Here is a 24,719-nt window from a genome sequence, read left to right as displayed (position 1 = left end):
TCACAATTGTTAATTTTTTCCGTGCACGCGCTCGGGAAATGAATCTGGCCATGGTGCAACAACCGCGCTACATTCGATGAATCCTATGCGACAAAAATTGTCGGCGCTATCCGTCAAATTCGCTCACCAAAGCTATTTTGGTGACTTTAACATCACAGCTATGGTTTCCGTTTGTTTACCAGCTTTGAAAGTTTCTGGCGGGCCGATTTATTTACGTTTCTTCTAGCGCTACATTTGGAAGAAGCTTATTCAACAATGGCAGTGTAACAAAGTTTTTAATTTTCGCATGTAAAATTGAAATTAGCAGGCAGAGAAGATATTTTTCATTTACAGGTAATATAATACATGTAAACCGAGTATAACCATGCGCTGAAAGAGACGGGGACGTCATCGCCAACAAAAATGTGACCAGCGCCATTCAGATATCAGGCTAGTTTTTTGAACAACAACAATGGGTCTGTCTCATTTGCGTTGTTAAAACGAGTCCGAACTTATATTTGACAGTTCGGGAATTATTTCGCCTCTGATTTCGATCTGTCAAAAATAAGTCTGCTCCAGAGGGGACTTATTTTTGACAGATCGATAATTATTTCTCTAGTTCGTGTTTGTTGTTATGGATGTCGTCCACATTTTTCGTCCCGCTTCGATTGCCGATGTGGCTATCGGTCTGACCTCCCAGCTGCACCATGGAACTATTGTAAGTTAGAAAATGCAATTCGCCGGATTTATCTCGGTATCCATGCAAGATACCCTACTTCGGAAGCAGGGCGCATTAGAGCAAATCCGGATGCGAATCGAATGCTCCACTTCCGAAGTTAGGTATCTAGCATAGATTCCGAGAGAAATCCAACTTCGGAAAAAAAAAAACCGTTTCTAACTTTTGCCGCGTCCAAAATATAAAGCTTCCGTGTGTGTTGTGTAGGTTGTTCAATCCGGATGGTCAATCAGAAAATTTCTGTGTTGGCCAAGAGGAATAGTTGCAGGGCTGTTAGCGAGTAACTTTTGACCTGGTAACTAAAAAGTCACTATTTGCAACTAAAATTGAAAGGCCTAGGCTTAGGTAGGGATTTTTGCCTCTTTCTGGAAAGTTTCAGGTGAATAGTCCTCAAACATTTTTGTCGAGAAGTCCGAATATTTGGTCGGGGCTCTTTGAGGAATTTTTTATGCCAATCCGGATAAATTCTTGAAAACAATTATAACATCCATTTTCGTTTTTAGGCATTCTTTTGAGTGAAAACTCGTAGTTTTGAAATCACTTATTAATATCTATCTTGATCATTTAAGTCCAGGTCTTTGCATACCCCTAACAAAATCTAGTTTATTTCAACCAAAATTCTACGTCGAATATTGCACAAACAAAAAAATAGTTTGCTTTCACAATGTTACTTGGTTGAAACAAACTAAAACACTGTTTTGATAGTTTTGCGATAATCAAATTAAATTCAAAAATTTTTTGTAAGCAACAACCAATAATTTGGTTATTTCATTTGACAGTTCTCTATATTTTCATATTCTTTTTGTTTCATTGGAGAGGTGACAAATGTTTATCATTGTTCAAATATTGTATAATTACAGTGCATTTTTTGTCCAATAGAACTATATCGTTCAAAATGTGCTGCGATCTTTGTCATCAGCATCATGAGCTTGAAGCGCCATATTTTGGGTAGTATTTAGCAAGCGGAAATCATCAGAACCTGTGTGGGAGACAATTTTTGTTTGTTTTTGTATCGATTTATAACAGTTGTATTATAATTACCTAATTAGTTGTATTATAACTACCTACGTTTCAAGCCTTAACCTTCCAGTCGTCGCGCGGTTTTCCACCGTCAGAACCACTTCGCTACTGTTGGGCACGAAAAGCGAGGTTTTTTCAACAGTATTGTACAAAATACAACAGCGCGACGACTGAAGTGTTAAGTTACATACATAGATCAGGCAATTCAGAGAGACATTCAATACCCTACACAAAACCATTGATGAGGCTCGCATCCATCGTTCATTGTCTGAAAAAAGATTATTTACCTTATTAAAGCTGGGTCACTCAATAAAAAAAATATGTGCATCACTTACCGTACAAAATCTTATGCATGAGGTTTCTAAGAAAAATGTAACAGTTTGTTTAGTTCGATATTCAAAATTGTTTGAATCTATTTAAAGCTTTGGTTTGAATCTCAAATATCCAAACAAAAATGAACAACCTAATAAATGATACCAATAAACCATAACTTAGTTGACATAAACTGACAAATTGGTTTAAAACTATCAGAGTTATTGTTAGATTTTACTAAAACCAAAGATAGAAACAACAATGTTATTAGTTTATTTCAAATGCATTCATGAGTTTGAAACAATTAAATTAAAAAAATTGATATTTCACACTTTGCTTTTGTCAAGAGTTGTAGTGCTTCGTGGTTTTCGATAATGTTCTTCATCATAATACAGGTCGGACTCGATTATCCGGAGACTCGATTATCCGGGGACTCGATTATCCGGGATTCGATTATCAGGAATTTTAGACTCGATTATCCGGAATTTGTTTTTTTGATGTTCTTGTTTTTCAATTTTTATGCATAAATCTGAGATAATTTGGTATTGCAATATACAATATGAATGGTTTTGCAGTTTTGAACGTATTTAAGAAGAGGGGGGGTTGAAAAAGTGGTCTTTTGTGTATGCTGGTCAAAAAAAAATATTTTTCTCGTAAAGACCCCTACTGTTCCTAAAAATATTTTCTGGCTACGCCACCGCATCGTATAAACAAAACAACAAAAAGAGATAATATTTAAGTTCTTTTATCGAAGATTTTTTTCTTAATGATTCGATTATCCGGAGGATTCGATTATCCGGAGTGAAAAAAAAAATCGATGCTCCGGATAATCGAGTCCGACCTGTACCGTTTTGATTCATATTATGGACAGCTTCAAATTCCGGACACTGTACTTTGTATGGGAAAAATTTCAAACGAAATGTTTCAATTTTTGCCGTTCAAAAGTTCTCACTTTCGAGGCTCGTTTTAGTCAACATTTTCCATAAATATCTATGAAAATTTATAATGTTCAGCTGCCTTAGACGCCTCTTTAGTGGTTTGCCGATCTCAATCAATGATTTGACATTTCTATCCATGAATTTCATAAGCTGTCCGGAATTCGAATCAAAATGTCTGGAATATGAGGCAAAAGTAAGGAAGCGCCCGGAATAAGAATCATGAAAAGTCCACACATTTCCATTTATTTAAACTTATTCATGTTGCGGAATCAAAATCTTCATCCACCATTCGAAAGTTAATTGTTTTGAAGGCTCGGTAACGCGGAGGAATCCTACAGAATGATTCATTTTATATGCTTTCTGATGAGTTATACTTCACTGAGTCCTTAAATGTCCGTAATATGAATCAAAACGTTATTACATATCGTGGTCTGCGCACTGACTAAACTGACGTGGTGGCTAGAGCATTTTGCTTCATGAATAATAGCCAAATATTTGAATGAAAATACGTTGGAACGCTAACTCCACCTGGTGTTTTTTGTAAAGAAACACTTTGACGGAAAAATCTTTAGCACTCCGAGGAAAAACTACACATGTTCGGGTAAAAATACGAGGAATATATTAAATCATATTTGGGAAATAGAGAATACAAAAATCTAAGCTTTCCTTTACGAAATAAAATTTTCTTGACTCATATATATTGCTTTAGAATCAGACTCACATGATTGTCGATAGTTTTGACAAAACTAAAATGCATCATACGAAATTGATTTAGTTTATTTTAGATTTAGTATTTTACTCATACCTTACTAGTTTGAAACCAGTGTGTATTGTTTTGTTTGACTGATGAAGATGCTCGTTTTATAAATGTCACCTTCGTACTATTGATGTTGCATCAGTTTGACATTTGCGACCACTCATCATTTGAATTGACCGTTGTATATTTTCGGTTACCGTCTGCAATCGAGAGTCACGTCAGTTTAGTCAGTGGTCTGCGTTCAAATTTTTTTTTTATAGAAGTCAATGAGCGTCCTCTGACGATTTTTATTTGCAAAAGTGGAATTAATGCGTTCGTATTGCGATAATCGTTCCACCTTTCATAAGGCAAAATGTATGAATTTCGATAGTCCAGTTCGCTGCGTGTAGTAAATCCCATTCAAACTTTTAACGGCTTGCGCTAAATTATAGTTTCACCGATCGAGATGAAATTTTACACAGTTGTTATAGGACCCAAACAGGACCTGAAAAGTGGGCTGGATTGAGAATCAGAATTTCATCCCACACTAATAATTCATTCGAAAAAATCGTAAGGCTTTTATGGGGAGAGGGTGTATCAAAATTCAAAATATTTCTTTCGAGGGAGGGAGGACATGAAATCTTACGTAAAACTCCCTAGAAAATTAAAAAAAGCAATAATTTTGTTCCTCAAATTGAAAAATCCTTTGTGAAAAACTTTTCACTGTATCCAGTAAGTGTCGTGCAGTGATAGATTTTCAAGATGTAAAACGTTGACGTTTGTTTTCCTCTTTAGGGTATTAAATATATTCGCCCTAATAAATGTTGCGCTCACGCTGGCTATGCAATAGTACAAACGTAGAAAACTTTATTTCACGGTCTCTTCTTCGGTATCTCACTAATGACATTATGGTAAACCATTACGAAAAAACTCTCCTTCAAACGATTTTTTTTATGATGTGAATCCGTTATAAAGAAAGATAAACACGTTTTTTAATTGTTTAATTCTCATTGTCTGAGCGTCACACTAATATGTGATAAGTGCACTGTGTTCATAAAAAATCGTTAGAATGCAGCGCCACGCTTGAATCATTTGATTTCGAAGCGCGGCGAGTGTGAGTTGTGCGCTGTCCGGTTTAGTGTCGGTGCGACAATATTTTGTTTTGAAATTTCCTGAATCGACAACGATTGCGAATTGGACCAGAAAAAAATTAAATTTGACAGTCCATTGATTATTTGGAGGGGAACTAATTTCCGAACTGTCAAATTTAAGTTCGGACTCGTTTTAACAACGCAATTGAGACAGACCCAATGAGCGGCCCGCCAGAAAACGTCATTCGAACGTCTCGTAAAATGGCTTATCGGGTTAGGGTTGAAACTGTAATTCAGAACGGGTTGCGCCAGTTCCAACCTAGGTTCAAAAACGAATTCGACATAAGAATAGCATATTTTTGAGTTTTTCAAAAGGTTGATCATACGATTTTCATTCATCCATTTGTCTGAGTGTGACAAAATCATATCCGCATTTTGTGTGCTGTCGTTGTTGTTGTCGAAGAATCAATCATGTCGCAATCCAACAACATTTACCTGCAAAGCTCCCCAGCAGTGGCCTTCACGGTGCTAAGTAAGTATTAATCACAGTTTACAATCCCACTTACCTTATTTTCCACGTCCACTTCCAAATTTTAGGCGAAATTTTGGCCAGCAGTGGCTTCCCGATCGACGAGCCGGATCCTCGCCGAATCGCTCAAGTACTCAACCCAAATAAACCTGCACCGCCCATGGTCATGGTTTCGATCCCAGTGGACGACCTTGTGGAGGAACATTATAGAGAAACGACACCGGTAAAGGTATCCCTCGCTCCACCCGGGGACACTGTTTCCCACGAACAAGTACCCCGTTCGTTGCATTTTGCCAAAGGTGGTGCTGGTGGTGGACCAACGACGAGTACTCCGCTCTCCACAATTCCCCGAATGATCAATCTTGACCATTTTAACGACGTTGAGATGGCACTGCTGGAACAGTGCTCGCTCATCGACGAGGAGAACATGGAACTGTCCTACCTGAGGCAAACGCTGTCGCTGAGCATGCTGGAAGCGGAGTTCCTGCGAATGCAGCTGAGGATGTTCAATCTGAAGGCGCGTTCCATTTTGGAACTGTTTCAGGTTGGTCAGGTGGATTTTCATATGGGCGTAGCCAAGATTTTCGTCGGAAGGGGGGTCTGCATCCTTTTTGAATGAAACGTTAAACTATGTAGGATATCTATCCTTTTTGTGATTGAAAGTTAGAAAAGTGGAGTCTAAACCAAGGCGGGTCCAGCTCCTCCTGGCTACAGAGTACAATGCACCAACCTTGGTCTAAGCCACGTGTTGGTACAGTTTGTTTTTTTAGATCCATTACCGGTTTGGAAAATTGAGGATTTAAAAAGCTTCTACACTGAAACAAGCGTTGCAGTAATGAGAACCATGAACGTGTTTTTAAATTTACTATTCCAACCACGATTGAGCTATCATGAACGCTTTTTATTTGCGTTATGTTCCCTCTCAATCCAACCGCGTCGATAGCCGAGCGGCTAGCGTTCGCGCTTGACAATCGCCAGATCCTCGGTTCGATTCTGGTATGCTGTAAGTTTTTAACCATGATATAGTAATTTTTACTACACAAATGGTGCCATGGTAAAATTGAATGCACAAAATATTCTAAATAAATGCGAACTTAGTCTGCACAAATCAAGTGACGTTGTGTATTTAATTTAACCCTCTGATATAGTATTTTCTACCGCAACGTTGTTCTCAGTGTATGTTTTATTGGCAGATATTCCAATAGTTCAAGAACTTAAATGTTGAATAAATGGATTACATCGACATTTCGTCTAAGATCAATTATGATTTAATAAATTATTACTTAATTAAATTTCTACAGACACCCCTAAAATAGGTTTTCGAAGTTAACCTTTAAGGAATCCTATTCGAGGTGAACCAGCTACGGACTGAAAGCCTCGTTAATAAAGACGTTAATAATCATTGAGGAATCCATCATAAATCTGACACCCCATCCCCCCTCTGGCTAAGCCCTTTCGATTTTTCTTAGTTTCAATAATAAGATTTTCACGTACATATTTGTATTTTTCAGTACTGCGATGGCTCCAATGCCGGTTTCTGTCGTTGTCCTGAGATTCGCAAGCGTATCTTCGAGATGGGAATTTTGGTTCAACGCCAATGATACATACGTAGGTATTCATCTTGTTGACTTCACACATGTTTATTTTCAATGATTGACGATTTGATATTATTCATGAAATTTTGTGTTAATGGATTCGCGAGTTTAACGGATTCAATATCCGTCCGGTGATCAGTGCCAGGTCCAACTCCTTGTCAAGTATGCAGAATAAAAATGGGTAGTTGATGGCCAGCTCGATAGGGTTTTTATACAGTGACGTAAATCCTGAAAAAATAAAAGAAATGTTTAAGCGAAATTGTTTGGGTATGTCAATTCTGTGTTATTGGGGCTATTCCGAATGGTATCAGGACTATAGACCAATCCAATTGGTCATTGCCTTTGTTTGCTGTGAGAAAGCAAATATAAACAGAATTGCTGCCGAGCATTTCAGGGGGGTGAAATGAGCCAATAATTACCTACCCGACATTGATTCAACATGGCGTCCAGTGTCTTTGTTTTGTTTCTTTCGGGACTGACAAAACATATGATTTTTTGGATAGGAAACATCAATGATACCTCACTGATGCGTAAAAAAATCAACAAAATGTCGAAAAGAGGTAAAGCGTCATTAAAAACGACGATTCAACGCAATATATTTAATTGCCAGAAACTAGCACTAGCAGCACATTAGCCGTATACTCGAAAATCAGGAGCAAGTTAGGGCAAACCGACCAGAAAGTGGGTACCAAAACGCGAAGTACCAAAAACGATGTGAGGAAGAGCCGAAATGTATGCAGGATGACAGCCGTGCCAGTCCTCTGGAGCATTTATTTCCTTGTTGTTCGGTTATCGTCAGACCGAAAGCTCAAAGAACGTTAAACAAACATGGATACGTTTTCATTCTGAGGAAATCAACTTGTGTAAGATTGATCGTGCGTTGGTATTCGTGGAAGTTTGCTTGTAGACCTCTATAGATGTAAATAAGTAAACTATCACGAATACTAACGCACAATCAATCTTACACAAGTAGGGTAACCAATATATTTTGGACCCCTATATATTTTGGACCCCCTGGTCCATTTTCCTGAAAATTTCCCAGTTTAAATCGAAAGACCAACTCTATTCGCATGCCATATGGAAAGATAGGACTATTCCGTACTTGCATCAACCGTTTGTACATAGAAAATGTGTTTATTTTATCTGAAATTAACTTAATTTAATCGGCTCATCCATGCAACCGTTACAACACGTTACACACAGCAATTGAAGCCGTCAGAAATTTTTCAAATGTAAACAAAAACTTTTTTCAAATTTCTGGACTAAAAGCGTAGAATTTCTTCGGTTTTCCATTGTCAATCGATTGATTAGACTATGGGCAAGCATATTATACAACCAGTGTCATGAACTTTGTCGCCAAACGATAAAAAACACCGGGGGTCCAAAATATATATTTGAGGGTCCAAAATGTATTGGTGTGTCCAAAACAATGAAAAGCCGTACATCACAATTCGATTATTTTCAATGTTTGTTTGACGTCATTCGAGCTTTCGGTCAACGTCAGTCCAACATGGAAGTGAATACTCGGCAGCCAATCTGTTTATATTTTCATTCTCACAGCAAACAATGGCAATGTTGTGACAGTTCTCACAGCAAACAAAGAAAATTTTGTCAACATTTCACTAATACGCAGGCAATCGGATTGGTCAATTGGCATAAATCCATTTGGTATAATAAATCGAATGGCAATGGATCATTAAAATAACCAAAACGGCCGCTATGGAAAGCTTAGATAGTGCCACCGTAGCCTTGTGTGTTTGACAGAACAGCAATGCTGTTGCAATGTCAAATCCCATATACAGTGGTTTTGATGCGATGAACACTGACAAAAACTACCTTCAATGATCCATTGGAATGATGGCCATTTGTTTTAACATGAAAAATAACCTATTTAAAAAAAGAAGATGATACGTGCGATAGAACAACAGTTATGCCTAATGAACAGGCATTGCAGGATTCGCTCTCATTTGATTTTGAAGCACGATCAAAGCAAGCGAAGAAAAACATCCCATCTGTTGCGATCCATGATCGGCAATGTATCGCAAGTTGTAACAAGTCTGATAAACAAGAGCAGCGAACGAGAGCCCCAAAGAGAAAGCGATGATAAAATCCATTCTTCACGCTTGTTTACCGTTGGGGGTTGGTGTTTTAATTTACTGGCTCGACAAACAATCCCCGAACTTACGATAGCAATAGTGTTCCCCATGTTTGGAGCTTGTTCAGAGGGGTTTAATCATGCACTACTATCCCCCCGAACTGATCAAAGTTGCAGCAGTACATGATAAACAATCTCTCATAATGTGCCGCATACAGCGGGGATTCGCTGGTTGGAACACGACTGCCTTCCATCTAGCGAATCCGTCCCGTTAGTTGGAACGACTGACAGCAGGTGAAAATGCTGCAGACTAACGCAGCCTGAGAGCAAATCGTCACGATTCGCACATATACATGCACATTTATTCTATATATGGAGACTTCAATGCGACGATGCTCAGACGTCAAAGTCAGTTTGACATCTAGTCTTGACATTCGAATGCTTTTTAATTGGAATATTTTCCAACCAGCGAACATCCAACCATCGAGTCATTCCATGTAGCGGAGCTCCAACGAGCGAATCCCCACTGTATTATGATAGTTACAGGGAGCGATACGTGAGAGATTCTCTCAATTTTCTCAGGATTCCTTGGTTGTTTCAATGATCCATTCCTGGTAAAGCTGCTGAAAATGTCTGTTGGAGGACTTCGTTGAGGAATCTTCAGATTTATTCCCGTAGAAATTTGTGGTTAAATCATTGGACGAATTCCGGCAGGCATTCCTATAGGATTCCTCGCAGAAATAATGTGTGATCGCCTTCCTTCTTGAATTGCCTTTAACTTTTGCACCTTCACTTCCTAGACTACCACGCTCAGGGAGAAAAATTGGTAAACAAACGTGTGTCAAACCTAATTTGGAACAGCTAGAATCTTGGTCCAAATCCGACCAATAATGGACCACACAGTTAGCCTGTTCAAACAAATAAAAAAAGATCTGATAACTGGTATAAAATAAAATCAACATCATTTGCAACACCAAAATTTCGGACCAGTGATTTTGACCACCGGTGAAGTTGCAAAAATTTGAACCAAACCAGTGATTTGGACCACCGGTGAAGTTGCCCTAAAAGTGAAAACCGAGTATACACTCAGGCAAATCTCGCGTTCAGTATCGTAATGGTGTAACTTAGAAATCCTTTATAAGAGAGATTCGCGGAAGCTGACATTTCTGTCAAAGTGTGAGCCAATCGAGCAGCGAGAGCTGTCAAAGTGTGAGCCAAACGAACATGCGTTATGTTTGTTTTGAACTTTTCTTGAAGAGTAATGTAATCCGCCTGATATTATTTCGGTGAAAGTAATTTTGCATGAAGCAAAAAAAATGAAATATCTTTCTGTTTTGAATTTTTTTCAATGCGATTTTTAGTTGTTGATTTTTTGGCTGTTTACTGGTTTGGATATGTAGCTCAAAGATCTATAACGAAACGAAATACACTTTTTAGCAATGAGGAAGTCATGTCCGTGTTACAATAATATTCTCGACGCCGAGCAAAATCAGCACTGCTGGTCTGTTGCCAAATCATTTCATTTTACTTCCGCTTATCTCTCTATAAAGGATCACTAGTGTAACTGCAATGATCGATTTTCTCTTTAGCTATTTACTTGGCCGGGAGAATATTTTCGACTAACATTTTTGATTCAATTGAATGCACTCATCGTCTTTTGACATACGGCATAAAAAATGTGGCGAAAATCGATTGAATTTGCAGTACTTATCCAAAGAGCATGTCGATGAATCGATCACTGCAGATACGCCTGTATGATACTAAGCGCGAGAAATGAACTATCGAAATACATAGGAACCACTTATGAAAATTCGCCACAATAAATTGGGTTGAAATTCATAGCTTTGCCTTATGAAATCAAAATTTGAAAACAAAAATAGTTTTTGCGGCAACCTGGAATTGAATAAAGGACTTTACGATCGATAGGCTCGTGCGTGTACCACGCGCCTGTCGACACCTTGAAGTGAGGTGATGCTAAAACGATACATTACATAAAGCGGCCCAGATAGCCGTAGCGGTAAACGCGCAGCTATTCAGCATGACCATGCTGAGGGTCGTGGGTTCAAATCCCGCTGGTAGAGGATCTTTTCGTAAAGGAAATTTTCTCGATTCTCAGGGCATATTGTATCTTCGTACCTGCCACACGATATACACATGCAAAAATGGTCAATCGGCAAAGAAAGCTCTCAGTTAATAACTGTGGAAGTGCTAATAAGCACACTAATCTGAGAAGCAGGCTTTGTCCCAGTTGGAACGTGACGCCAGAAAGATGATGACATAAAGCGTTTGTACACTCAAAAAAATCCAAACGTCATTGCTACGTGAAAAATCACGTAGATCATTCCAAATTCATTTTGCCTCCACTTCACCTGACTAACATAAAGATCACTAAGCCATTCATAACCATCAAATAGTGAAACGGTAATTGTTATTGAGGTTACCTATCCCACTTACGTGAAATTCACGTAGGTGCCTAAGTTCATTTTGACATCTGCATATTGTACGTACATTCGGTGTTGAGCGCAAATCCTAAGATGGCGCCCGCTTGATTTTTGCAGAACTTCAGAAGCTGCGGAACTTTAAATCCTGTGTTAGATTGATTTTAAGGTAAATATGCTTTGAATACCGAAGAACCCCTGCATTAGTTCATATTTTACACCTGATTTATAACCTCTATCAATTATAGCACGCGAAGGCTGCAACAAAATAGAACAAAATCACTACATTTTGGAAACAAGATTCACAATGCTCAGATTGAATATAAAAATATCACAATATTTTAGTTTTGTTTACATTTTTCAATTGGGAATTAGTTTTCTTCCAAAGCCTATTAGAGATAAGGTTGGTCTTTATTCTAGTTAATTTAATGCAAACCCATCTAGGTCCTTTTGAAACGCTTCGTAAAGGCTACCGGAAAATCCACGTAGCTCTTACATGTAGCGCCGGTGGAATGGACGAAGTTCAAAAGTTCATGCGTGCATTCTGGGCTACCTATGATTAACGTAAGAGCTTCGTGAAAAGTGCGATGGAAAAAAACCACGTATGTTTTCACGTAACAATGACGTTTGGATTATTTTGAGTGTATTGCATTAATCGTTCCACCTTTTATAAGGCGGCATTCACAAATTACGTAACGCTCTAGGGGGAGGAGGAGCGTTCCGGCTCATATAAAAAATTGAAGTTTTTCATACAAAAAGCGGAACGGAGGGGGGAAGGGGGGATTTTGTCAAATATTTTTATTTTTAGCGTTACGTAATTAAGTGGATTGTGTAACATTTTGCAAAGAAATACGGTGAATCGATAATCTAAGCACAGACAAACAGACGTAACACTTCGAACAAATCGCGATCAAATTCATTGTTGAGAGAACATGTACGCTCAATGCTAAACTCGTGGTGTTTAGCCAATGGGCCAACGGATGGTGGTAGTGTGAAAACGTCACACGGCAACAAAAATGAGCACTGCGGGTGATGGATTGACAACCTACAATGTATATATGTATTTGAATCGACCGTTATAGAGGTGGTCGATGGAAGATGATGAGTGTGTGACGTCTGTTTGTCTGTGACATAAACGTAAATGAAAATACATTACGATAAAAGCAAGCATGCGTCTAATGCCACGCCTTTGCACCGTTCAAACTAGTAAAACAAAAGCAACTGAAAAAATGCAATAATTACTCTTGAGCTGCTGCAGCGATTGTGTCCGGATGTTGATATTGATAGACTGTTCGATGTGCTTGGCGTAGATCAACGGGTCTTCCGTCATGGGTGTGAAGTCGGCACGCGCTGGCTCGAACACGTCGTTGATACCCATCTAGAGAAGAAATATGTCGTTAAATTACATAACAAATCGTTCAAACGAAATTCCGACTTACGTTTTGCAGGTCGCTTGTAAGAATGATGTTTCCTTTTAGCGTGAACTTTGGTACAATCGTTTTGACCCACGAAGGTGCCATCTGTTTTACGATATCTCTCATATTTGGTACGTTCTCGCCGTTTTGCAATAGTTTCATAAGATTGCTCATGCCGAATTCGTAATCGGGAAGTATGATTATCAGCTTATAGTCATCGGAATCTAGTTCCAGTTCAAGCACCGTGGACTGAAGTCGATCAATGTAAGCGTACTTCAATATAGTGTTGTAAATCTTATAAGGCACTTTGACCGTTTCCGTTTCGCTCAGGTAGAAGTTATGCTCGATAGTGTCGTCCAATAGCCGATCCTGCTGGAACTGATTAGACCGTTCTGAGAAAGCGGGGAATGCGGCAAATGGTGAGGCAGTTGTTACATCCTGTAGAAGGAAATTTTGCAAGAACCGTTGATGGCTAACCAGGTCAAACTCTTCAGGGCTTCGCCTAGCTCGCAACATTCTTCTTCGGTAGTTGGCTTGAGATTGTCGTCTGTGCACTTGGCTCTGCTTTTGTCCTCGTTTACGAAGATTTCGTCGTCTTTTTTCGCCACCTTCGGTAGCCGGTTCCTCAGTAGGCTCCTCCGTTTGTTCATCTTCTGCTGGAGTTTCTGAAGTTTCTTCTTCAGTGGTTTCGTCTTCCGATGCGGTAGTGGTCTCCGCATCGTTAGCATCTATAGTTACGGTTGTAGTTTCAGTCTCTTCGGATTGTTGTTCCGATTCGGTAGTGGTGGAGCCGTCTCCGTCTGGTTCCGCAGAACCCATGCTCAAATCGAAAGTAGTTGCGATCGATTCCGTGGTTGACTGTTCCTCTTCGCTGGAGGTCATATCATAATCGGTAATGAAAGTAGTCGTCTCCATGTAATCTGGCGAAGTTGGAGCAAGGGTGGTGGTCTGCATTTTCATTTCTGGAATGTTTTCCAGATCGTAGCCGTAGAATTTGAGGATCGATTCATATTCAGGTCTGCAATTGATAATAAAAGGGTTACATTTTTCATTTACAAAGTTCTGTATAAAGGATGGTACACAAATTATGTCACGCTAATTTTCAACTTTTTCGACCCCCTCCTCCCCCCCTTTGTCACACTTTTTGTATGGGTTCTCTGAAAATTTTGTAAGGCTTGTCACGCTTGGTCTGATCCCCTACCCCCCCTCCCTTGGAGTGTGACATAATTTGTGCATGACCATTAAGGCATATCCTGCCAGATTTCTGCTGTGCCCACATTCATTGTAGTTCAGAAACTGGTCCTATATTTACCGGAGGAAACACTTTTGGCGGTTCCTCGATGTACTTCCTCATAAAGGATGTTTGTGTATTTTTGGCATTAAAATGCGCTTTCATATGATTTTCTGACAAATTGTAACCCTGTAAGTCCAACTTTTATGTTTATCTTCGACTCGTATATCAACTACTATTTGCAGTTTGATAAGAAAATTATTTGAATTATTTGATAAAATCAATTTATCTGGGAATCCCGCCTTTAGTTCCATGAAAAATGTGCCAGGAATTCTTATATAAAGACTTCTTATTTATGGCGTTATATCCCAATAGGGATAGATCCTGCTTCTTAGCATAGTGTTCAATGCTCACTTTTCCATTTATATATTATGTGACAAGCACAAAGATACCCTTTCATGGGGTTCAAAAATTGTCAATTGACTTTTGATTAGATTTTGAGTGTATTTTGGTTGAAAACTGAGATTGTAAATTTATAGTTTGTATGGGAAATACGAAGAGAAAACGAAGTAAATCGTTTAATTGATTGTAATGTTTTCACAGAAACTTCTCATTTCTGGATGAGGATATCCGCTATAAACTATTCATGTATTTTAGCATGCAAATTATATTAGATTTTTTTTCCATGTTTATCGCTCTTACCTATGTGAGAGGTCACAATCCATATTTTTAGTTCTTATTTTTTCTTCTTAATTTTGTTAATTTTTATTTTTGTTAATATTTATGTTTTAACACTAGAATACATAAATATGTATCTATATATATAAAATCCTATTCCTTATTCTAAGATACCGATTTCAATTAAAATTTGAATTTCACCTGTTCAACATTGCGCTAAAAAGTTTGATGAAACAGACAAACGCTTTAACATGCGGGGCACGATCTCCAATAAACCAAGTGAGTTTATCTGTTTCGCTGACGACGTGGACATTGTAGGAAGGTATACCGTTTCAGGTATACCAGGAACATGAAGCAGAACATATTGGATTGAAGGTAAATACGTCGAAGTATATGTTGGCTGCATGAACCAAGCGCGATAGAGCTCATGTGATTTCAATGTGATCATCGACAATCTTCTGCAAGCGCTAGGAGTTTTTGAACAACGTGTGCTAATGACGATCTTTGGTGGAGTATGTGAAAACCGCGCATAGAGGAAAATAATGAATAAGGGGCGATCCATTTTCGAGGTTTTTCGACCCCCCTGAAGTGAAAGTGAAAATATTTTAGTTTTGAAAAGTTCCAAAAAGAATGCACAGTTTTTCGAAAGGCCGAAGTCGTGAATTTAGTAGCACTCTTAAACGTGATTTTTTCTGGAATGGTGTCCCCGGATGAAAATTTTCTAAAAATTTAGCGCATACATTGGCGATAAATGTCCGTTCGCAACTTTGCCGTAGGCGGCGTTGTGAAATTAAAATCTCTGAAATGACGATCTCTAAATATGGTATCTTTGACAAAGTTGTAGATAATTTAAATACAAACAACTTTGTTAATGACACCTAGTCTGTATCCAGTCACATTTCCAAAATATGGAGGTATTTTATGAACGACCCCCAAAAAACAGTTTTTCTTAAATATTTTAAAAATGTGAGGTTTTCGGTAGCAAGTGACCGGTCTTGGATTAAACACAAACCAAGCACAATGAAATTATATCAACTTTTGATATTTTTAACTGCTGTTGATAGAAATGTGTTATGATCTTGTTATGTGATTCTTGTCGGGCGATCGTTGGAAATTTCGTTATAAGGAGTTTTGTTGCAATAAATGTTGTCGCTTTAACGAATTTCCACTGCACTGCATGAACCTTACATTTTCTGTATAGATGTCGATATTATAGCATATTTGTAAGATTTTCAGGCAGAATTATATTGAATTCTTGCAGCCAAGTTGGGTATATCTTGTTTTCATGGGTGATACGGAAGTTCCTCGCTTTCTACGGTTTTATCATGGAAATTTTCATTTTCAAACCTAGCGAAGCCGAAGTGTTCAAGGTTATGGAAATAAATTTCACCTTCACATAGGCTGTTCTTTAAAGATTTCTTTATTTTTTAGATATTTTTTTGTTCCCAACTGACAAAATGGCGGCAATTTATAACATTGATCTGCTCAAGTTATCAGCGAAAAGAAAAATCGATTACTGCAGTTACTTTAGATGGGTTGTGCTACTTTTCCCGTAATGTCGGTTCCCCGAAAGTCGTTACCCAGAACGCCAGTATCCCGAATACCAGTTCCCCGAATATCCCGCTTCAACAAAAAGTTCACTTCCCCGAAAAGTTTGTGGTACTCATACTTGTCGTAACTTTAAACATTTCAGGGTGGTGACCGAACTGGTCATCTGATATGCACCCTTCTTTATTTAATCGGCGGTTCTTTCGAGTTTTACCGTCCTCAATATTTTTGCCAACATGTGTATAGCCAAAATGACAGAATACCTGCATCTTTTGATTGCTTATGGTTCTTGCTCGTTTACCTTCCAGCCACTAAAGACTATTATAGCACCTATTTAAACTGCATTACTTTTCGAGGAAACGAGTCATTCTAGGAACTGGCATTCATGGAACCGACATTCAGAAAAACGACATTCGGAGAAATGTAGAACAAGAGCTATGATTCTGAACGCAATTTTTGATTTCTTTTCGTTTTATAGATCAATTTTTGATGTCTTTCTAAAAATAGGCTGTTCTTTATATTTATACTGTTTTAAATTTTATTATTTAGTCAAGCTAAATGTTCACCATTTATGTATTTCGCAATTCTTGCAAGATGTGCTGTTAGAATAATAATTACTTTAGAACCTATAAATATTCATCTTATTTTTTTGCAAACACAAGATCTCCTTTCAAGATATGCTGGAAAAATACTATTTCAATCACAAATTATCCCTCCTTTCGATAATAGATAGATGTTTTTGTTGTACACTTTCAAAATTAAAATTAATATTGAATCGTTCAAAAGTTTTGGAACATATATTTTCTTTCAAAAATGTGTTGTTCATTTGAGTTATGTTATGAAAAGATATTTAGTGTTATAGCCTTAAATATTTTAAACGAAAAATAATCTGCTCTCGTATATTGGCTATTTTTGTATTATGCTGTAATAATATATCTTTGGATAAGAGCTTTTAATATTTTGCAAATATTTTTTTCTTTCTTCTACCAAGTAATTTTCATCAAGTGTTACGTACAAACTGGGACAGAGCTTGATCTGCAGCAAAACATGTGCGTTCCCTATATTTATAACTGCGAACTTTCTTTGCCAATTTACTATTTTCAAGTATGTATATCGCAATAACTCAACGATACTTTATGTTCTGGGGTGTGGAGAAAATTATTATTCCGAAAAGATCTTCCACCAGACCCGTCACGAGTTATATTTAGTTATGCTCTCTAATGTCACTACAATTTTTGACGTTCATAGCTTGGATTATCTCTGAACGAACACCACGCTTATTGAGAAACTACGAAAAAATTTTGCTGTGGGCTCAGTGGTGTTGATCTCGGTAAAAGCTTCGAAAATGCCGATATTCATTCTAACTCAATCATTATGCCAAACGGCGATTATGCCAAACGACCATTATGCCAAACGGGGTACAATCCGTTTTATAGCATGCATAGACTCATAAAGGGGATGCAGTTCAGTTCTCACATAACTTATGATATCGCCCTAAAAGCCATTGGTAACCGAATGTGTAGCTCGTTGTTACTATTGTTAAAAACCGTGTAAATCCATTCGTTTGGTTAGTAACAACAAGCTACACACTTGATTACCAATGGCATTTAGGGCGAGATCATAAATTAAGCGAGAATTGTATATCTGAACTGATCCAAATAAATTTTGGTTAAAAAAATGGATTACTAATAGAGCAGGTCTAATAATGATCTCCCGAAGACAAGGTTCCTTTAATCCGTTGATAACGCCCGTGGCTTTCAAGGACATTAATGATTCGTACGGTCGAAGATTTCGTCGGGCTAAAAAGACTTTGATATAAATTCGCTGGAGTGCTTGCTATCGTCTGTCTTATCCTTAATTTTGAATGTGGATACTATTACTAAACGTTGATTACTGATACTATTAAAAATTGTAACATTTTTCAAACTCACCGTATCGTTATATTTTCACTGCTCAAACTCAACCCACTGAGAAGATTTTCCCTACGGTAGAAATAGCTCCTCAACCGCCGATGAATGTCCCGATAGCCGACTCGCAAGATATCCTTATCGTACGGTACCACCAGATTCTCGTGTATTTCAGATGCACTTTTCCCATCGGCGCCTTCGTACAACGCCACCAATATACTGGCTAGAGCACATGGCGAAAATGCAATATTGTTTTTATTCCCCTTCGAATGCAGATACAGTATCCGGAAACCCAGATGATTGGTCTTGTCGACCATGGCGTCGAGCGGTGTAATTTTGGGTCTCACTTCCTGAACGGGCCCTCCGGATGGTGGAGGAGCAACGGGTTGAGCTACAATAGCTTCTTCACCACCGCCTAGGTTTATACTGTAGTACTGGCCGGCGATCAGTGGCCAGTGATAGCACGCGGTGACTAACGTTAGTAGAACTCTACTGGCCTTAACCATCTTGAGTCCCACTTGAGAAATCTACACACAAAAGAATCGCGAACCCAACGCACTTCAGCGAACCGGACCCAACATCAAAACGCGACGGACTAACTGGTTTCTGGAACGGTGAACATCTTTTATAATATTCGCGCCAATATTCTCCGGAGTGTCTTTCATGTTCTCCGCGCACCACCTCGGGTCGCAATCGGCTGGAGATGGCTTTTCGATCGATTAGTAAAGTAATCGAACGGCGGGGCCCTAGCGGGTCGCAGTTCTGCAAACTCATCTGTCTTTCTGTGTAGGCAGTAGACTTCACATTCGCGACATCATTGAGGAATACCAGAATTGTGCTGCTTCCATAGTATAGATTGATGGAAATGGGTTTGAGCACATGCTACTGGTTCTGTTTTACAGGGTAGACTCCTACAAAAAATGGACACCCGCCGCCTCTTTGTGCGTCTTGCGGGGGCAGGAGAGAGTGTTATGTAACGCGCCTTCTAAAAAAAAAAAACGGCGCTTCAATGCAGGTCTGATAAAATTTCAGAAAAAAATATCGAGGACTGGGTGGATTTTATGAATGTGCAAGAAATTCCTACTTGTTCGTAAAGTAGCTCGGAATTCAGGTATTGAAAACAAATGAAATCACAGACAAACATACGTAACACTGGCAAAACATCCATCGACCACATATTTAACGATTTCAAATTCGTTATGTTGCAAACCTTACAACCAGAGGCGCACGTATAGTTCTCGCATAACTTCTGATCTCGCCCTAAAAGCCATTGGTAACCATGTGTGTAGCTCGTTGTTTCTGAGCATTTGAATGGATTTTATTGCTATTTAACAACGCTATGGGGAAGAAAGGATCATTATCTACCTGCTCGTGATGTTGGTTTGGATGCCTATTCCTTCTTTTGCTCAGAAACAACAAGCTACACAGGTGGCTACCAATGGCTTTTAGGGCGTTATCTCAGAGTATGCGAGAGTTTTACCTCTAGTTTGAAATTTCAGCTAGCGCTTTTTACAGGTCTTGTTAGAAACAACCGTATTTCATGCAGCATGGCCACCAAATGATGATAGCATGATCTGGGCGATGGGTTTTGAAGAAAATTGTTCCAAGTGCTACGTATGTTTGCTGTGAATATATATTATGTGAAAATAAGTTACACCTATGTCTGCTCATATATATATGTCATAAAAAAACCTCCAGTATTCTGTGATTGTCTTGCTCAGATATCTGTGCGATTTGTGCTCAGAATCACGTCTGGATCTATTTAATGAATTTTTAAAAGATCTGCTTCAGACGTTGTGTGAATGACACCAAGGATTAAAAAAAAAAGAATTCCGTAATAAAACAAAACAAACAAATTCTATCAGAATCCTATATAATATTAAATTATAATCCATGATTTTATAATAATCCTGTGCAAAGTTATGGCAGCAAATTTTATTAATTTTGTGTGAAAACCCTGCCCACAAACACCTGAATTTTATGTCTCGGATTCATTGGTATCCTGGATTAAGTTTCTTCGAAATTTTGTTAAAAATGCTGTTTGAATCCTGATCAGTAACATTTTTCATGTATGTATCTTCTTTGGCATTCTTGGTTTTTCGTCCTCACTGGGACAGAGACTACTTCTCAGTTTAGTGTTCAATGAGCACTTCCACAGTTATCAACTGAGAGCTTTCTTTGTCAATGTAATAATTTTCGCATTTGCTTATCGTGTGGCAAGAACGATGATACTCTTTGTCCAGGAAAGTCAAGGAAATTTACATTACGAAAAGATCTTGGACCGACCGGGAATCGAACACACACACCTTCAGCATGGCTTTACTTTGTAGCCTCGAGCCACTCTAACCACTCGGCTAAGGAATGTCCCATAACTTTACAAAATACAAATCTATGGTGGTTAAGACAGTCTTTCATTGTTCAACAGTTATTGTAATTATTGTTGTTGTTGAAATATAGTGTTCTCTCGGCTATCGCATTGCACACCATTATCCCCATAGGTAGCGGAGAACGGTTAGCGCTCCCCCAAACGTTGTCCAATAAAATAACATAAAAATGGAATTGGGAGGAGCCCCATTATTATCGATACTTCTTTTTGACTTACATTCTATACATCGCCAGACATACCATATAGAAGTGGAACCAACTCGTGTTGTATGCAAAGTCATTCCACCTGCCTTGTCTGAAAAGCGCGCGCCAAAAGTCGACAGATCACTGCCCGTCAAGAGGTGGAATTTCTCGCTCGGAAAGGTGTCTCGAAACGGGAAAGAAATTTGATTCACAATTAAGCATTTATTGTGCGAGCCGCGTATGTTCCTCTGACATAGTTTGGATATAATAATAAATAATTAAATAAACCTGGCCCTCACGTTTTAGTTTCCTCGGTACTTGTGATACAAATGTAGTGTTATGTATTTCTAATTTAGCAGGACATGTATGTACTGATTTCCAAATTATTTTGAAGTGTCCTGATTTATTTATTTTTCTATTCCATATTTCATCCTGCTTTTTCTGCTTGGCGAAGAGATGTTCAAATGGCATCTATCTTAAAATCCATTTTCAGTTTTGTGGTTCAGAAATCGACTTCAACTCCATAGACAGTTTGGGGTGCGTTCCATACTGTATCAAAACACCTTCAGATTCAGTGGATGTTTTGATAAATGCCCACTTAGAATTGGAACAAACATCTTTGGTTCTTACAACGACTCTAGTAGTCCAATTTAGAAGCTGAACCGTCCATGTGTGCTCTATAACAATAATAACATTACATGTTTTTTTTTCGCAGCTTAATTCGAACGCACTTCTGAAAAATTCAACATGGGAGAAGAGAGAAGGGAAATAACCCAAGTAACCACAAGCATTAAGGTATTACCGTATTTTAACTTTAATTCAACGAGTGCAATGCATCATTGCTTTTATTCTGCAATATGCGTGCAGTAATGCTTTAATTCCATTTTATGAATGCAATGTAGCATTGTTCTATTGTAGCAATGAAATGTACATTAATGGGTGATATACGGTCACCATTCAATGCTTCATTGCATCATCTTACTCAATGCTTCATCGCAACAAAAATGGCAAGATTTCATTGCTCTATTTATTGTCAATTTTTCCCTCACTCAGGAAAATAGACTGTAAAAATACTTAAATATTCCTAATGAAAATTCACCACAAGAAATCTTGTTGAAATTCGTAGATTTGTCTTACGAGAAACCAGAATTTGAAAACAAAAAATAAGCAACAACCTGGAATTGAACCAAAACCCTTACGATTGATAGGCCGTACACCACACGGCTATTGACGATTCAATGTGCCGAGATGCTGAAACGATACATAAAACGTGAAGATTTAGCCCTTACACAATGAAAACAAAACAAAATCTCAACAGCAAAAAAAGCGACAGCCGTGGTAAACTTGCGGAAGTGCAACAGTCGTGTCCACTTACTTATTGCGCACTTCACCCCAAATTGGACTATCACAAAATTCGTAGAGTGCAAAAAAAGTGTGATAAGGGTTCACGCTTGCATCGGATCATTAAAACGTATTCGGTAACTTGTTTCTTGAACTACAAGGAATAAGTGTACTACAAACACCATCATGATTCGACGTAATCCTGAGCTGCTTACACACTTTGAAGGAGCTAACACACTTGGGACGGTCCATCTTGGAGTGAAATCGACAATATTTATCACTGGCAACGAAAGGACGCTGCTTGAAGTTGCACAATTTTCCCAGCCAAGACATGCAGCATTCATGGTCCGGAGGATAGGCGCGGCGAGTCATTGAAAACACCACACAATTAATTTGGGTTCAAATCCCAGCGAAAGGAAGTAAACAAAATACACATATGAATCATACCAAAAAAAAGCAACATCCAACAAACGAAAATAATTTTGTGTTTCTATTTTTGATCCTTCCTTTCATGCATTAAATACACTTTGGCTAAAGCTTTTATACGGTACAGACAGTATCTATACTTTAGCAATTGCCAACATAGAGCTAGGAAATGTAGCCGTATTGACACTTTAATAGCGCCCTTTTCCACTTTAATACTGCATTAATGAGACATGTAATGCAGTATGACTTTATATGCCATATTTTATAGAACCATATAAAGTGATATTGATGCAACTATATACAGCTGTATGGTTACTTGGGAATCGACTGCCCTTAGGATGCGGTTGCGACTGCGGTTAGGATAGCTCAGAGCATTCTTCAGCATAAAAGAACAGCAACAATCAATCTTTGCAGATCCACAAGGTTACCTAGATATAAGTTCCCCTTACGAAAGTAAGGTTCTTGAACTAGTGCCACTTGGGCTGTACCATTTTGCATAAGGGTACAGCCCAAGTGGCATTAGTTCAAGAACCTTATTTTCGTAAGGGGAACTTATATCTAAGTAACCTTGTGGATCCAATGTCTGCTACTTTCAGAAAACTTGAAATGGCAAACTCGCGCTCCATGCTACACTCATTTCTGAGTTAACTACCATATATGTATGGGCTGTCACAATCGATGTTTCTGTTATGTGACCTCAATAGGAAATACGTCAATTGTTCGGTATTCAGGTCGGACTCGATTATCCGGACTATCGATTTTTTTTTCACTCTGGATAATCGAATCCTCCGAATAATCGAATCACTAAGAAAAATCTAAGAAATCTTCGATAAAAGAACTTAAATATTATCTTTTTTCGTTGTTTTATTTCTATGATGCGGTGGCGTAGTCAGAAATTATTTCTAGGAACAGTAGGGGTCTTCACAAGAAAAAATTTTTTTTGACAGCATGCACAAACAAAACACTTTTTCAAATCCTCTTTTTCTTGAATTCGTTCAACATGATGAACCATGATGAACCTTCCCCAGTGGATGATTTCAAACGAGTTGTCGTACACTGCGTAACAAAAGGCCTTCCGCTGATTGTGGGCAGTGATGCCAACGTTCATCACATCATCTGGGGCAGCTCAGATATCAATTTGAGAGGCTCCAGTCTGATGGAACACTTATTGACAATTCGAGTGATAATTAGAAGTTCGGCAGTCAAAACTTCGGTGACGTTCGGCGTCGGCGTTATAATTTAGTGCTTCGCCGATGCATAAGGAATGCCTTTGTCGGCGTAGCACTTCGGTAGAATGCCGACGCCGAACTTCGGCGAATTTTTGTTGGTGATATTTCATTTCTCTTATGAACTTCGGTCTAAAGTTAATATGAATGCACAATAAGTAGTACAGATCAGCAATCGTCCAACCTTCATTGTATCTACTAGAGAAGAAGTGTTAGACATAACGCTCTGCTCGAATAGAATCAGTCACGAGTTGTCGAATTGGCATGTATCAGATGAGCAATCATTATCTGATCATCGCTAAATCTTCCTTGAACATTCAAATGTAACTGCGCAGACTTTGCGTTTAACACTTCAGTCGTTGCACTGTTGTATTTTGTACAACACTGTTGAAAAAACAAGCAATCCCCGGTCAGCAAACTGGGAACTCTACATTGAATTGGTTGCTATTAAATTCCATGGATGCTCTCCATCATTATGGAAACTTTTGAAGAAGCATGTCCTCTGCGGTCTGTGAAGACTACAAAAGGAATTCCGATCTGACTGGACTCAGGAAAACTGTAGAAGGCGTTCGAACAAACGCCGTTCAGCTGGATCAGAGTCGTTCAAGCCTTGCGAACCGGCTTACAAGAAGGCTCTTCGTTCTACTGAACGATCTGGTTGAAAAAACCTTTCTACAATTGTTTCCAGTTTGAGTATCAGTCATCTGAACAAAATCCTTGCAAATTCTAAGGTTTTACAAGTGAATGAAATTCGTTTACCTAATTGTGATATTACTTTTTGTGATGAAGAAGTTTTAGAATGTTTATTCAAATCACACTTCCCCGGATGAGTGGATATAGCATCTACGGACGAACAAAATGTCTTTTCATGTAGTTATGAGACCTCGGCTTGCAGTATCGTAACTATTAA

General features: G+C 38.4%; 2 protein-coding genes across 2 annotated transcripts; one reads left to right on the top strand and one right to left on the bottom strand.

The window, feature by feature from the left end:
* Nucleotides 1-5,104: 5,104 nt before the first annotated feature.
* On the top strand, nucleotides 5,105-7,196 carry LOC5567519. The gene is made up of 3 exons (XM_001657463.2): nucleotides 5,105-5,344; nucleotides 5,410-5,885; nucleotides 6,853-7,196. The coding sequence occupies exons 1-3, from the start codon at nucleotides 5,284-5,286 to the stop codon at nucleotides 6,940-6,942; spliced, it is 627 nt and encodes a 208-aa protein (XP_001657513.1). The 5' UTR covers nucleotides 5,105-5,283; the 3' UTR covers nucleotides 6,943-7,196.
* Nucleotides 7,019-19,239, bottom strand: LOC5567548. Its single transcript, XM_001657462.3, has 4 exons — nucleotides 18,273-19,239; nucleotides 12,909-13,902; nucleotides 12,712-12,847; nucleotides 7,019-7,164 (listed from the first exon to the last, which is right to left on the bottom strand). The coding sequence occupies exons 1-4, from the start codon at nucleotides 18,752-18,754 to the stop codon at nucleotides 7,028-7,030; spliced, it is 1,749 nt and encodes a 582-aa protein (XP_001657512.3). The 5' UTR covers nucleotides 18,755-19,239; the 3' UTR covers nucleotides 7,019-7,027.
* Nucleotides 19,240-24,719: the final 5,480 nt, after the last annotated feature.

Source organism: Aedes aegypti, chromosome 3 (assembly GCF_002204515.2).
Source record: "Aedes aegypti strain LVP_AGWG chromosome 3, AaegL5.0 Primary Assembly, whole genome shotgun sequence".
In the NCBI taxonomy this organism is placed as follows: domain Eukaryota; kingdom Metazoa; phylum Arthropoda; class Insecta; order Diptera; family Culicidae; genus Aedes; species Aedes aegypti.
This window is presented reverse-complemented; position numbering and strand designations above follow the sequence as displayed.